At 44.0% G+C, this 15,896-nt stretch overlaps 1 protein-coding gene across 4 annotated transcripts in view; it reads left to right on the top strand.

Moving 5' to 3' along the window:
• Positions 1-11,387: 11,387 nt before the first annotated feature.
• PPP3CA (protein phosphatase 3 catalytic subunit alpha) overlaps positions 11,388-15,896 on the top strand; it is a 338,286-nt gene continuing 333,777 nt past the window's right edge. For 2 of the 4 annotated variants that reach the window (XM_068231655.1, XM_068231648.1), the window contains exon 1: positions 11,390-12,034. In XM_068231655.1, the coding sequence (XP_068087756.1) occupies positions 11,977-12,034 (58 nt within the window). In that variant the 5' untranslated portion in view covers positions 11,390-11,976. Of the gene's footprint in view, positions 12,035-15,896 lie in introns of all 4 variants that reach the window. The other 2 variants (XM_068231640.1, XM_068231663.1) reach the window with 2 other exon arrangements.

The raw sequence follows: 15,896 nt of genomic DNA on the forward strand, positions 1-15,896 counted from the left end.
ATCACATGCTTGAAACAATCTCATTTATCCACAATTTTGAAAGGGTGCCAATAATTTAGCCAAGCCCATTTTTGGAGTTTGTGTGACATTATGTCCAACTTGCTTTTTTCCTCCCTTTTTTTGTTTTGATCCTGTACACACAAAGGGAATAAACTTGTATAGCAAAACGTGTTACTGCAATACTTTTCACCATGATCATGTGTGTGTACACACACACACACACACACACACACACACACACACACACACACACACACACACACACACACACACACACACACACACACACACACACACACAACACCATGTCCCTCCAAGTCAATCACACTTTGATATCAAACAGTCCACTTAGGTAGCAACACTGATTGACAATCAATTTCACATGCTGTTGTGCACATGGAATAGAGTCTAGACATCAGAAATTATAGGCAATAAGCAAGACATCCTCAATAAAGGAGTGGTTCTGCAAGTGATGACCACAGATCACTTCTCTATGCTAGTGGTAGCATGAGACAGAGCCTACAATCCACACAAGGGGCTCAGGTAGTGCAGCTGATCCAGGATGGCACATCAATGCTAGCTGTGGCAAGAAGGTTTGCTATGTCTGTCAGAATAGTTTCCAGAGCACGGAGGCGCTACCAGGAGACAGGCCACTACATCAGTAGACGTGGAGGAGGCCAACAACCCAGCAGCAGGACTGCTGCCTCTGTCTTTGTGCAAGGAGGAACAGGAGGAACACTGCAAGATCCCTGCAAAATGACCTCCAGTGAGCCATGAATGTGCATGTGTCTGCTCAAATGCTCAAAAACAAACAAATGGAACAGGATTGGTTGTAGGTAAAGAAGGCCCACTCGAACAGCTACCATTTTTTTCCATACATCTTTCCCTCAGATGACTATTTAAATGGGTAACTGAATTAGGCTCTTTAACGTCTCTGGGACACCAACCTGGGATAGTTCATCTTTAAGTTGATCTGAGAGACCAAATTAAACACAGATATTAATTGCACTGAGTGTGCCCACTCGGTCACATGCTCCTCCCCGTTCTTTTGCCTTGCTGAAATTAATAAAGGTCCAACTCTGCTAAACCTGCTCTGTCAAGATCATCATTTTGCTTAAAGAGCTTGAAGGCTCAAGCCTGGGGTGGCCCGAAATAGGGTATAAAGGTGCCTACTTCATAATTTTCCTCAGCATAAATACGTGTTGTGTGTTTTGTGCTGAGGAAAATTATGTATATTACAGGCCTGACATAAACCTGGCTTACATGTCCAAATAAAATGTACTTGATAGATCAGTAGAGGTAGCTTGTGTATCCTCACCATTCATTTTAAATTTGAGACTAAAGGTGACAGTAGTAATTATCACAATAAAAATAGCCTTAGTTTTGCAGTAAAAATCTGTAAAACCAACAGAACAGGATGGAACAATATAATTTACATAACTCGTGTCCTGCCTTGGCAGTATTATTATTATTTTCTTTACATGTCTATTAAAATGGCACATTTCAGTAAGCAAGTCTTAGTAGCATCTTTCCACAAATATATGCATTAGGAATACCAGTAACTACAGGTCAGGCCAAAACTTGCGTAGTCAAATAATTAAGGTGTTAAGGCTCCTTCCACACTTTGCACAGCCTGTTGCGGTGCAATTCTTCTGCAAGCGCACCGCAATGGTCCTGAAAGGTTGCACAGAGTTGTGAGGCAGTACACTGCCAGTATGCCTCACTTACGTGTTGAATGCACACGTCGTACTGTTATTTAATATGTCGGGACTACCCCAATCATTTTAATAGGGCTATCACTGCTTCTGTGACAGGATACAGCGTTTTTGTGAGATACAATGCGGTAAGTGTGAAAGGGGCCTAAAATTAATTAAACAACAGCCTATAATGAATAATCGAGGATAGCGATAGTTATTAAACAAAAATGTTTGATTTACCCAAATAGGAAAGTTTACAACCATTTCGTAGTAATCCATGTTTTCTAAAGAATAGCTTTGTGATGCTACATGTAATATTTTATATGAGTAACATAAAGTGCCATAATGTTTCATGTGGATCCAGATGATCTCTTGGAATTCCTGACAATCTTTCATTTATACACATATAATTTATTTTATGGATACTTGTATCCCAATCAGTTCCAAACATTCTTATTGCAAAAACTAGTTGAAATTAGACATTATTTCCTTTTATGCTACAATCGTGTGCCTATCTTCAATGACTAGAAGGAGGGAGCCGTTAAGAGTACGGTAATAAACTATCACAGACAGTGATAGATTCTTACACAGCCTTTTCTAGTTGCACTGTCTCTGTAATATTTCAAATCTTCTTTTCTTTGTCAACCCAAAGAGGAATGCACTGCCTCTGCTGTGATAGGGAGAAGGTATGCACGCCCCTTGCAGGCTCTGTCTGCGTGCTTTGTTTATCCCTCACAGACAGGTCTCTGCTCCCAGTTACAGCTTGTCTGAGGGGGGAGGGAGCTGCCCATGCTGAGAAACCCTGACTGGAGTGCAGATAATTCACTATGTAATGAAAACTTGTAGTATGCTGTAACATTATATATATATATATATATATATATATATATATATATATATATATATATACACATACATTACACATACATACATATATATACATACATATATATATATATATATATATATATATATACATACACATACACTACTTCCTGGTCAGCGGACATGTTTTTGTTTGTAAACACCGCCAAAAACTGGCGATTAAAAGCCAGGATCGCGGCAGGGAGTGGCGGAAACGGCAGAGAGGGATCCAGGAGATCACAGTGACTCAATTGATATGTTTTGTATGGTACAAATCGGACAGTACAGATTCTCTTTAAAGGGAACCTAAACTGATAAGCATATGGATTTTTCCTATTAAAATAATACCAGTTGCCTGACTCTCCTGCTGATCCTGTGTCTCGAATACGTTTAGCCACAGCCCTTCAACAAGCATGCAGATCAGGTGCTCTAAATGAAGTCAGACTGGATTAGCTGCATGCTTGTTTCAGGTGCGAGATCCAAATACTACTGCAGCAAATTGGTCAGCAGGAGAGTCAGGCAACTGGTATTGTTTAAAAGGAAACATCCATATCCCTCTCAGTTTAGGTTCCTTTTAACCACTTTAGGACCGCCTACAGCCGGCGAGTCCTCAAGTAGCTGCTGGCCGGGGATCGCGCGCTGTTATGCGCGCGCATCTTCCGGCAATAGGCTCCGCCCACCCGCGTCATCAATCCGCCGGCCAATCGGAAGCGCCGGCGGGTTGTTAACCCGACGATCGCCACATAGGAAGCGTATAATACGCTTTGTAATGTTTACAAAGTGTATTATACAGGCTGCCTCCTGCCCTGATGGTCCCAGTGTCCGAGGGACCACCAGGGCAGGCTGCAGCCACCCTAGTCTGCACCCAAACACGCTGATCGCCCCCCCCCCCGCCCCCTGATCGCCCACAGCACCCCTCAGACCCCCCCCCCTGCCCACCCCCCAGATCACTGTTTGCACCCAATCACCCCCTAATCACCCATCAATCACTCCGTGTCACTAACTGTCAACGCCATTTTTTTATGCCCTAAACTGCCCCCTGCTCCCTCCTGATCACCCCCTCCACCCCTCAGATTCTCCTCAGACCCCCCCCCCCCCCCCCGTGTACTGTATGCATCTATTTCTCCTGATCACCTGTCAATCACCTGTCAATCACCCATCAATCACCCCCTGTCACTGCCACCCATCAATCAGCCCCTAACCTGTCCCTTGCGGGCAATCTGATCACCCACCCACACCATCAGATCACCTGCAGACCCGCCGTCAGATCACCTCCCAAGTGCATTGTTTACATCTGTTCTCTCCTCTAAACACCCACTAATTACCCATCAATCACCCCCTGTCACTGTTACCCATCAGATTAGACCCTAATCTGCCCTTTGCGGGCACCCAATCGCCCGCCCACACGCTCAGATTGCCCTCAGAACCCCCCTTATCAATTCGCCAGTGCATTATTTACATCTGTTCTTCCCTGTAATAACCCACTGATCACCTGTCAATCACCCATCAATCACCCCCTGTCACTGCCACCCATCAATCACCCCGTCACTGCCACCCATCAATCAGCCCCTGTCACTGCCACCCATCAATCAGCCCCTAACCTGCCCCTTGCAGGCAATCTGATCACCCACCCACACCATCAGATCGCCTGCAGACCCGCCGTCAGATCAACTCCCAAGTGCATTGTTTACATCTGTTCTCTCCTCTAAACACCCACTAATTACCCATCAATCACACCCTGTCCCCACCTGTGACTGCTACCCATCATATTAGACCCCTATCTGCCCCTAGGGCACCCAATCACCCGCCCACACTCTCAGACCCCAGCCCTGATCACCTCGCAAGTGCATTGCTTGCATCTATTCCCCCCTCTAATCACATCTTGAGACACCCATCAATCACCTCCTGTCACCCCCTAGCACACCTACCCATCAGATCAGGCCCTAATTTGCCCTGTGTGGGCTCCTGATCACTCGGCCAAACCCTCAGATCCCCCTCAGACCCCCTTCCGATCACCTCCCCAGTGCATTGATTTCATCTACTTTCCCCTCTAACCACCCCCTGAGACACCCATCAATCACCTCCTGTCACCCCCCTAGCACTCCTATCCATCAGATCAGGCCCAATACAACCTGTCATCTAAAAGGCCACCCTGCTTATGACCGGTTCCACAAAATTCTCCCCCTCATAGACCACCTGTCATCAAAATTTGCAGATGGTTATACCCCTGAACAGTCATTTTGAGACATTTGGTTTCCAGACTACTCACGGTTTAGGGCCCGTAAAATGCCAGGGCAGTATAGGAACCCCACAAGTGACCCCATTTTAGAAAAAAGACACCCCAAGGTATTCTGTTAGGTGTATGATAAGTTCAAAGAAGATTTTATTTTTTGTCAAAAGTTAGCGGAAATTGATTTTTATTGATTTTTCACAAAGTGTCATTTTTCACTAACTTGTGACAAAAAATAAAATCTTCTATGAACTCACCATACACCTAACGGAATACCTTGTGGTGTCTTCTTTCTAAAATGGGGTCACTTGTGGGGTTCCTATACTGCCCTGGCATTTTAGGGGCTCTAAAGCGTGAGGAGTAGTCTAGAAAACAAATGCCTCAAAATGACCTGTGAATAGGACGTTGGGCCCCTTAGCGCACCTAGGCTGCAAAAAAGTGTCACACATGTCGTATCGCTGTACTCAGGAGAAGTAGTATAATGTGTTTTGGGGTGTATTTTTACACATACCCATGCTGGGTGGGAGAAATCTCTCTGTAAATGGACAATTGTGTGTAAAAAAAATCAAAAATTTGTCATTTACAGAGATAGTTCTCCCACCCAGCATGGGTATATGTAAAAATACACCACAAAACACATTATACTACTTCTCCTGAGTACAGCGGTACCACATGTGTGGCACTTTTTTGCACCCTAAGTGCGCTAAGGGGCCCAAAGTCCAATGAGTACCTTTAGGATTTCACAGGTCATTTTGAGACATTTGGGTTCAAGACTACTCCTCACAGTTTAGGGCCCCTAAAATGCCAGGGCAGTATAGGAACCCCACAAGTGACCCCATTTTAGAAAGAAGACATCCCAAGGTATTCTGTTAGGTGTATGACGAGTTCATAGAAGATTTTATTTTTTGTCACAAGTGTTAGCGGAAATTGATTTGTATTGGGTTTTTTTTTCACAAAGTGTCAATTTCCGCTAACTTGTGACCAAAAAAAAAAAATCTTCTATGAACTCACCATACTCCTAACAGAATACCTTGGGGTGTCTTCATTCTAAAATGGGGTCACTTGTGGGGTTCCTATACTGCACTCGCATTTTAGGGGCCCTAAACCGTGAGGAGAAGTCTAGAATCCAAATGCCTCAAAATGACCTGTGAATAGGACGTTAGGCCCCTTAGCGCACCTAGGTTGCAAAAAAAGTGTCACACATGTGGTATCGCCGTACTCAGAAGAAGTAGTATAATGTGTTTTGGGGTGCATTTTTACACATACCCATGCTGGGTGGGAGAAATCTCTCTGTAAATGGACAATTGTGTGTAAAAAAAAAAAATCAAAAAAAAAAAAAATGTCATTTACAGAGATATTTCTCCCACCCAGCATGGGTATGTGTAAAAATACACCACAAAACACATTATACTACTTCTCCTGAGTACAGCGGTACCACATGTGTGGCACTTTTTTTTGCACCCTAAGTGCGCTAAGGGGCCCAAAGTCCAATGAGTACCTTTAGGATTTCACAGGTCATTTTGCAAAATTTGCTTTCAAGACTACTCCTCACGGTTTAGGGCCCCTAAAATGCCAGGGCAGTATAGGAACCCCACAAATGACCCCATTTTAGAAAGAAGACACCAAAAGGTATTCGGTCAGGAGTATGGTGAGTTCATAGAAGATTTTATTTTTTAACACAAAGTTAGCGGAAAATGTCGCTTTGTGAAAAAAATAAAATAAAATCAATTTCCGCTTACTTGTGACAAAAAATAAACTCTTCTATGATCTCACCATACTCCTAACGGAATACCTTGGGATTTCTGATGTTGTTGTTCTCGTTGCCTAGCAACTGGGAAGGGTGATCAGGACACAGGACTGTTGGAACTGTGTCTCATGCTCCCTGTCACCTCCTTTCAACCAAAAAGATGTCTGCCCTCATGAAATCAAACATTTGCCTGTTCTTTTAAAACAGGGTGGGTAAGAAATTATATTACCTATTTTAATTAGCATAACTAATGTAACTTAATGACAGTATGTTTGTTTAGGCTGAAGTTCCTCTTTAACTGAAAAAAAGAAAAAGGTTTACTTACCTTGGGTTTCGACCAGCCCCTCGCAGCCCTCCTGTGCCAAACTGATCCGTTCCCCTGCCGCGGTTTAGTTTCGATTCTGCTGACTAATCAGTCAGTGGTCCACTGCGCCTGCGCGGCCCATGGGCGCGCACATCCTGGTATGCGTTCATGCCGTGAGAATGTCCTTGCCGTGAGAATGTCCGCTGTAAGATGTTTTCTCTTAGGGCTCTTTCACATTAGGGCAGATTTTCTGCGTTTCAACGCAAAGGATAAAGTTTGCGTTACCCAAGGTGAAATGAAAGTCCATAGACTTTCATTTTAGCTTTCACATATAACGCAGCCTTTTTGTGCGTTGCGTTCCACTGCACCCAGGCGCAGTTTTTTGGCCAACGCTAGCTTTATGCGTTACAATGTTAGTCAATGTAAAACGCACACTATGCGCGTTTTTAATCCGTTAACGCAGGCAATCAGTCCCAGAATGCAACAGAGGAACAATGTAGAAAGTTGACAACTAAAAGAAAAAAAAATTACCTGCGTTTTTCTATGTGCAGTAACGGATTGAAAACGGATTAAAAACGCACACTCACTGCAGTGCAACGCATATCAAAACGCAGTAAAAGGCATACAACAAAACGTATGCTTTGAGCGTTCTCCAACGCAAGCTCTGATGTGAAAGAGCCCTTACTGCGTCTGCACAGAATGCGCTCACCGTCCTGAACACGTTTGAGAATGCGCGTGGCCAGGCGCAGTGGACTGCTGACTAATCAGTCAGTGGCGAGGGAACGGAGGATCGGTTCAACACACCGCAGACACAGGACGGCTGCGGGGGGCTGGTCGAAGCCCCAGGGAAGTGAAACCCTTTCTTTTTTCAGTTACGGTTCACTTTAATCACATGGGTGATTAAAAGCCATTGACCATGGCTTTCATAGCTCGGTTGCCAACAGAAAGATATCTGTTCTCACTTTTAGAACCAAGATTAAAAACTGCCAAACTATGTTCCTAAAAGAAATAGGCCCATTTTTCTATGAATCAAATAGTGTATTTACAAAGCAGATGCTGATATGCATGTCACCGAATGGAATTACGGTATGCAGCATGCATTACTGCTGTTTAAACATTTCCATTTCAATTAGATGTACTATATGTTAGGATAGATTTAGAATTGAAAACTAACTTTTAGCAGTAACAGGAGCCAAAAACCTCTTTTGACAAAGTCTACCCAATGTGACATGAGATAAACATATGTATGTCCAGCAGAAGAGAATTAAGATGAAATGGGGCCCTAGGCAAGATAGCAGTTTTTGCTGCCCACCACTGATGTTTAAAGTAAGATTTGGCAGGGGTAGCATCCACAGGGCCACTGGACTATGGCCACATACACACATCAGACCATAGTCTTTTGAAAATGAAAGATCGCAGACCAATTTTACCCCCTTCCATGTAGTATGAGAGCCATACCTTCACAGTCTTTTCTATGGAGCTGAACTCCCCATCAGAAAAAAAATCTTTGCAAGATGCTGCACACACAGATGCTGTACAGACACAAAAGATCAGTATCTGCAAAAGATCTGTTCCTGCCAAAAACCCATTCCTGCAAATTGCATTCATAGTCTATGAGATCTGCAGATCATCATACACACCTTGTTTAACTGACATTCATCTGCAGATCAGACAATCATCTGCAGATCGGAAAATCCATCCTGGTGGATCTGATCTGCAGATGAATGTCTGTTAAACAAGGTTTGTATGAGGATCTGCAGATATCATAGACTATGAATGCATTTTGCAGGAACGGATCTTTTGCAGATACTGATCTTTTGAATGTCTACAGCATGTTTGTGTGCAGCATCTAGCAAAAATTTCTGTCTTATGGGGAGTTCAGCTCCATAGAATAGACTTTACTCCAGTCCCTAGGCAACTGCCAAGGGTTGCCTTGTGGATGATCTGACTCTGATGTCCGGTGCAAAACATATTAACCACTTGAGGACCACAGTTGTTAAACCCCCCTACCAACCAGGGCTGTGGAGTCGGAGTCGTGGAGTCGGGCAATTTTGGGTGCCCGGAGTCGGGAAAAAATGCACCGACTCCGACTCCTAATGAATTTGTAACTGTAATTAAAATAGAAAATATGATAAAATGTTCTATTTCTCAGATAATAGTCATTAAAAATAATGTATGTATACAGTAATAGCTGTGCTTAGTCCACAAAAATGAAATAAACCAATCAAAATTAGTTACTTGTGCTGCTTCAATAAAGCAGTCCCCGTATTTTTAAAGTCAGATATACATATCTGATTGTGACTGTATATATGATGTGTACACAGGAATCTCTTATATATACTAAATAACATCTATGCTGTAAGAATAAAGCCTGATGTGTAGCTATGTCACTAATAGAGATGGTCAACGAGATGGAAATAATTCTGCATTGATGCTGATTTATGCAAATGTATGCACTCCCTTTGCTGATGAAATCAAATAATTTGATATGTTATTAAAATTTGGTTTGGTGACTACAAATTAAAGGGTAACTGAGACGGATGAAAAGTAAAGCTTTATACATACCTGGGGCTTCCGCCAGCCCCCTTCAGGCTAATCAGTCCCTCACTGTCCTCCACCACCCGGATCTTCTGCTATGAGTCCTGGTAATTCAGCCAGTCAGCGCTGTCCGGCCGCATGGCGCTCCCACATCCAGGAACGTTCTGCACCTGCGCAATAGTGCTGCACAGGTGTAGTATGCTCCTGGCGGCGGAGTGTGTGCATGCGCACTACGCCTGACTGGCTCAAGTACCTGGACTCATAGCAGAAGATCCAGGTGGTGGAGGAGGACAACGAGGGACTGATTATCCTGAAGGCGGCTGGAGGAAGCCCCAGGTATGTATAAAACTTTAATTTCATCTGTCTCAGGTTTACTTTGTTACACAGTAGTACTATACTCTACATATGCACTCCCCACAGAGCTGCAGGGAATCCACTGAGAATGCTGTGCACATTGAACACAGAGGTGTTGTCTGTTTACAATCTCCTCATTCCCCTGCAGAGTACCTGCACATCATTCTTACATGTACCCACACTTACATTGCCTAGGGCCTGATAGATGTTCTTTGTTCCGGTTTGCACCTTTTACAAGTACTCTTACCAAGGACTAGTTTTAGTCTAAAGGGAATAAATATAGTAGTCTACATATCCTTCTCACTTCAGTTGTCTTGTAAAATTCCTAAGCGTTGGCAGTTAAGAGACGAATTTCATGTTACATACTTTTAATCAACAAAATTGTAATATGCAAATTAGAGGAGTCGGAGTCGTGGAGTCGGAGGAATCCTAAACTGAGGAGTCGGAGTCGGTGGATTTTTGGACCGACTCCACAGCCCTGCTATCAACCAGGCTCTTTTTTGTTGCACTGGACTGTGCAGGCTTTTCAGCCTCCTGCACAGCCCAGCTATGGAGCCCAGCGATTGGACTCACCTCAATTTTTTTGTCCTTAGGGGACATGCCGCCTGAGGTGTCCGATCGCGGTGGCAGTTTTTTTTTTTCAGCCTGTATCAGGCTGTTTCACCCTCCCTCCCTCCGAGATCCTGCATTGAACAGGACGGCGATCCATCATGTTCCGCCTCTCATAGGCATTAGCCTATGAGAGGACGGCGATCCCCGGCCAATCAGAGGCTGGGGATCGCCGATCTCGTAAAGTGCTGTCGGAGACCACAGCGCTGTACGGATGTTTCCCAGTTTAGGTTCCCTTTAAGCCATAGACCCCAAACAAGCATGCAACAGATCAGGTGTTTCTGACATTATTGTTAGCTCTGACAAGATTAGCTGCATGCTTGTTTCTGGGGTGATTCAGACACTACTGCAGTCAAACAGATTAGCAGGGCTACCAGGCAACTGGTTTTGATTAAAAGTAAATAAATATAGCCTCCATAATCTTGTCACTTCAGTTGTACTTTCAGGCATGTAGAACATGGCTAGTTGAACAAAATTAATTTCAAGGTTACAATTATTATACAGTACATTATTCAGTATTTTTTTTATAATTTACAGACACATAAGTAATCCATGCACTAATTCAGCCCTGCAACAGCAAAATGTAAAAGGTTTTATTATTGAACTGAGTTGGCTGACACAGATCTCCCAGTCCAGACATGATTGCATCAGTCTGCTAACTAGCAGAGGAATCCCCTCAGCAGCAGAGGAAGGTCCTCATGTCCTCAGTGACCCCAGCTTGTGTATCCAGCAGCAGCACTGCAGACACTTCCCTCCACAGCAACCTGCTGAGAAGAAGCCTGGAAAGGAAAAGAGCCATTATCGTAACACTGTCACCAATACAGAGTCCCATAATGAGATGACATTCCGCAGCTGCAGCCTGACATGGCACACTGTACTGAACAGCCACCATCTATAATGTGACAGGAAGCAAACTGGGCAGAGCGAGTGCGGAAGCCAATAAGGAGAGGACTGCGAGCAGCCAATGGTGCGTCCCCGCAGAGCCTCCAATCTATGGCAGGCTTACATTGCGCACTGCTGCTGCTGCACAGGAATCATCATTAGCGGGGCTTCTCCCTGCCAAGCTGCTCTCGCTGTGCTTTCCTCCTCCCACTCCTCCTCCACTTTCTTGTCTGCAGCCAAAGTGACAGCAGAAAGAGCCATAGTAACACCACTGAGCTTTGGGGAAGGAAAATACCTGAAAGGGTTCCTCCTGCTGATTGATGGCTGGCCTGGACCAATAGGAACCAGCAGACGGGGAGCAAGGGGCGGGACAAGAGTTGTAACCCAAGCTGGGCTGAGGATAGGTTGAGCGCTGATGGTGTAGAGTGCTTGTATGTATGTATGTGTGTGAGAGAGGGTGAGTGCGTGGAAAGCAGAGGCAGTCAGGGAATACAGTGTAGCAGTGTCTCTGTCTAGAGATAGGCTGTTGCATTTCAGTGCTCACTGCAGCAATCTGTGACTATTTTTTTTTATTTTTTGGGGGGGAGGGTTGTTTTTCCCACTTAATTCTTCTCTTCATGCTGGTGAATCATATCTGAGAATCAGGAGGCGAGAGGAGAGAAGCTAAGGCGCAACTTTACCTCCAAACCAGGATTTAAAAAAGACATTTGGCAGGCGTTTTTCCTGCGAGAAGCGCAGGCTGCAGCTGGGAATGTCTGAGCACAGGGCGATGGATCCCAAGGTGTCCACGTTGGACAGGGTGGTGAAAGGTAAGGCAGCTGCCTGCTGTTATTCAGCATATGGGGGAATGGATGGGGGGGGGGGGGGGGTTGCTGTGGTGGGGTCTGTGGCACAGTGTTACATTGCAGCATTTTGTGGTGGCGAAGGGGGGAGTAGTGTAGGGAGGTGGGGGGGACTGCACAAGCCTTGCGCAGCCTCCTTTCCCTACACATGAGCAGATGAGGCATTCCCCATATACCGCAGCACAAGCAATGGGGAGGCTGATTGATTATTGGATTTATAATGCCATGCAATTTCCCATAAGATCAATGGGTCGAATTGATATGACAGGTCCAATCAGGTTTCTGATCGATTCTGTTCAGAAATGATTGGCAAGAGATACAAGCACTGCAGTGGCTGCTCGTTACCAGAGCCAGGGGGGCTATCTGATTCTGCTACTGAAATGGATCATTAGCGTTGGGTGGGGTGGTGTTAGGTTGTAAGGGGAGGGTCCTACGTGTTCGTTCCCTAATCTACAAAATGGAAACTATCTGTAATCTGCAGGTTGCTGGCATTTCGTATTGCCGTTGCTCAGGCTTCTCCTCTATTATTCCTTGTACGTAGCAGACAAGTGCGGTATTCCGATGCTGTAGGAAGGGCATCTCGGATCTGCATGTGGGTGGGTGGCTGGCTGGAGGGTCAATTATGCTGATTTGTCACTGTAGTGTGGCCTTAATGAATCATTTGACAGCTCACACTTGATGCACAACACAAATCCACAATAAAATCTAAGATGTGTGTGTGTGTGTGTGTGTGTATCTATATATATGTGTATATACATATATATATATATATATATATATATATATATATATATATATATATATATATATATATATATATATATATATATATATATATATATATATATATATATATATATATATATATATATAATTTTTTTTTTTTTTTTTTTTTTTTTTTTGTTGCAGTCATCCATTATGCTCCAGAACATTGCCTTCCTTGCCATGAGCTGGCATTCCAATGCTCAGCAATGAGGTGTGATGTAATTCCAGTGTTTAGGCCAGATCACCTGTCTCCTATCATTTTGCACTATCTTTGTCTTGCCTTGCAGTGCTGTGTTCCATACATCGGTTTATGAATTATTAGTTGTTATCATGTGGTAAAGAATATTGCGCCAGGGGAATTAATGATGCCCTCAAGGAAGATATTTTACTCAGGGATACAGAAAAAAAGCCTGCAGTCAATATGTCTTCAAATTGGTGTCTTCCCCAGATACGAGATTTAATATTGCCTATAATTCACGCAACACTTCGGAGTATACATTAACCCCATGAGCGGCAGATGAGGCCTTTGACGTTGCATGTTGCTTGGCCTTCACTATATTTTTTTTTTTTTTTTCTATAGATTTAGGTTGGTTGTATAACAAGCTGTTCTCTAATGGTTGCATGTCTGTCTTCTTCCTATGTTCCTTATGCTTGGATTGCTGTGAAGATAAATGTGCAATCAAAACCCCAGCCCAGCAATTCTGAGATGGTAAATTCCTGTAGTACAAGTAGAGCTGCAAGTAGGAGCAGTGCCACATTCCATACTTTTTAGTTAACCCTTGTTGCCTCTGGGCGTGCACATTGGGCTTTTCTCAGTTTCCGCAGTTAGAGGTTAGTGCCAAGTAATCGTGCATAAGCATTCAGGTATCCATTCCACAAAGCCCCCCCCCCCCCCCCCCCAACTCGCTGTGAATTTGTGTTATTGGCTCTTCATGTTTTGTGCTACAAAGTGTTGAACATTGTGTTATGTCCTGTCCCTAACTTTTATACAGCATTCTGCAGTGACTTGCAACGGGGGACTATAGAATGCAAAACATTTGGTGAATTATTTGTAAATACACCTTGCAGTATTGGTATATGAATTATTGTGGTTTTATTTTGACCCTTGAGTCCTGGTCACATGCTGCAAAGCTAAAGAACCTGACAGGCAGCTTTTTTTTTTTTTTTTTCCTTTTAAAAGAAAGTATATGTTCAGGTAATAGTAATCAAAAACAATATTGCTACCTTCAAGTGAACCTGAGGCAACAGTGATATGCAGGCCATATTTATTTTTCTTTTAAGAAATGCCTGTTGCCTGTCAGTCCTGCTGATCGTCCACCTCTAATGGCTCATACACACGGGTTACAACTGTCGCCGCAACCATGTGGCACGCACCTGTTGCGGCGACAGGTCCCCCGTGTGTATAACGCACTTGCCACGAACCGTCGCTAGTCAAAGCTGTCGCCAGGCGATTGGCCACGCAACAGCTGTCGCCACAACTGTTGCTAGTCCGCCACGCGTACTGCGTGTGTATGCGGACTAGCGGCAGCAACCCACTTACTATAGACGGAGCTTCCGGCGGGGGAAGGAACCTTCGGCGACAGCTTCCGCTGCATCTCTGTGCGCCGTGTGTACGGCTGCTGCATAGAGGGACCTGGCGACGAGCTGTCACGCACAGGTCCCCAGTGTGCTAGCGTCAAGCTACAGCAGTACTCTGTGTGTACCCAGCTTAACCTCCCTGCCGTTCTAAAAATGTGCTGTGCACGGCAGGGAGGGTGTTTTTTTGATATATATATATATATATATATATATATATATATATATATATATATATATATATATATATATATATATATATATATATATATATATATATATATATATATATATATATATATATATATATATATATATATATATATATATATATATATATATATAATTTTTTTTTTTTTTTTTTTTGAGCATGTAGCTAGCCTAGTGCTAGCTACATGCTTCCCCCCCTCCCTGCGGCGTCCCCCCGTATGCGCCGATCGCCGTCGGCGCATATACCCATCCGGAAATCCCGTTCTGAACGGGATTTCCATGAGGGCTTCCCCTGTCGCCATGGCGGCGGGTGCGATTGGTCACCGACGTCGTGACGTCAGAGGGAGTCCCGATCCACCCCTCAGCACTGCCTGGCACTGATTGTCCAGGCAGCACACGGGTCTCGGGGGGGGCACCCTCTGATGTGGTAGAGCGGCGGCGATCGTAAGTGACACGCAGCTAGCAAAGTGCTAGCTGCGTGTATGAAAAAAAAAATTAGGCAAATCGGCGCAGCAGGGCCTGAGGAATCCAACGCTGCAGGTTACCCCGAGCTGAGCTCGGGATAACCGGCAAGGAGGTTAATACTTCCAGCCACAGACCCTGAACAAGCATGCAGCAGATCAAATGTTTCTGACATTATTGTCAGATCTGACAAGATTAGCTGCATGCTTGTTTCTGGTGTGATTCAGACACTACTGCAGCCAAATAGATCGACAACTGGTATTGTTTAAAAGGAAATAAATATGGCAGCCTCCATACACCTCTCACCTCGGGTTCACTTTCATTTTGGGAATGATTATAGATGACTAGAGGTGTGAATTAAAACTTTAACGTGAACGTCCCTGTGCTGAAGATCTCGCAGAGGACTAATCCGATTTGGAAGAGTAATGATTGATACCTGTCAGGGTAATTGATTAATCAACTGGGAAATTAATTATTGGTTTTTGCATCTTGTTAGAGATGGTCAAATAGATGCATATTTAATGTAGTCTGTAGGCAGCTTGGAACTGGGCCAATTAGAATGGGCAGAACACACGTTTGATTTGCCCCACTCCAAGCGATTTACATTAAATTTGCAGGCAAGCCAATTATAAAACTGTTATTGGCCATCTCTAATCTCATTATACCTCTTAAAAGTTCTACTTCTGCCCATGGTAATTGCATTTCTCGCCGGGCAAAAAATTGTTACAAAGTTACATTTTTAGCTCCTAGATTTTGATGACACACAGAATTGGGAGATTGCTGGAAAGCCCTGAAGTTGCTTTTCGAGAGCATTGCA

Source organism: Hyperolius riggenbachi, chromosome 1 (assembly GCF_040937935.1).
Source record: "Hyperolius riggenbachi isolate aHypRig1 chromosome 1, aHypRig1.pri, whole genome shotgun sequence".
Classification (NCBI taxonomy): Eukaryota; Metazoa; Chordata; class Amphibia; order Anura; family Hyperoliidae; genus Hyperolius; species Hyperolius riggenbachi.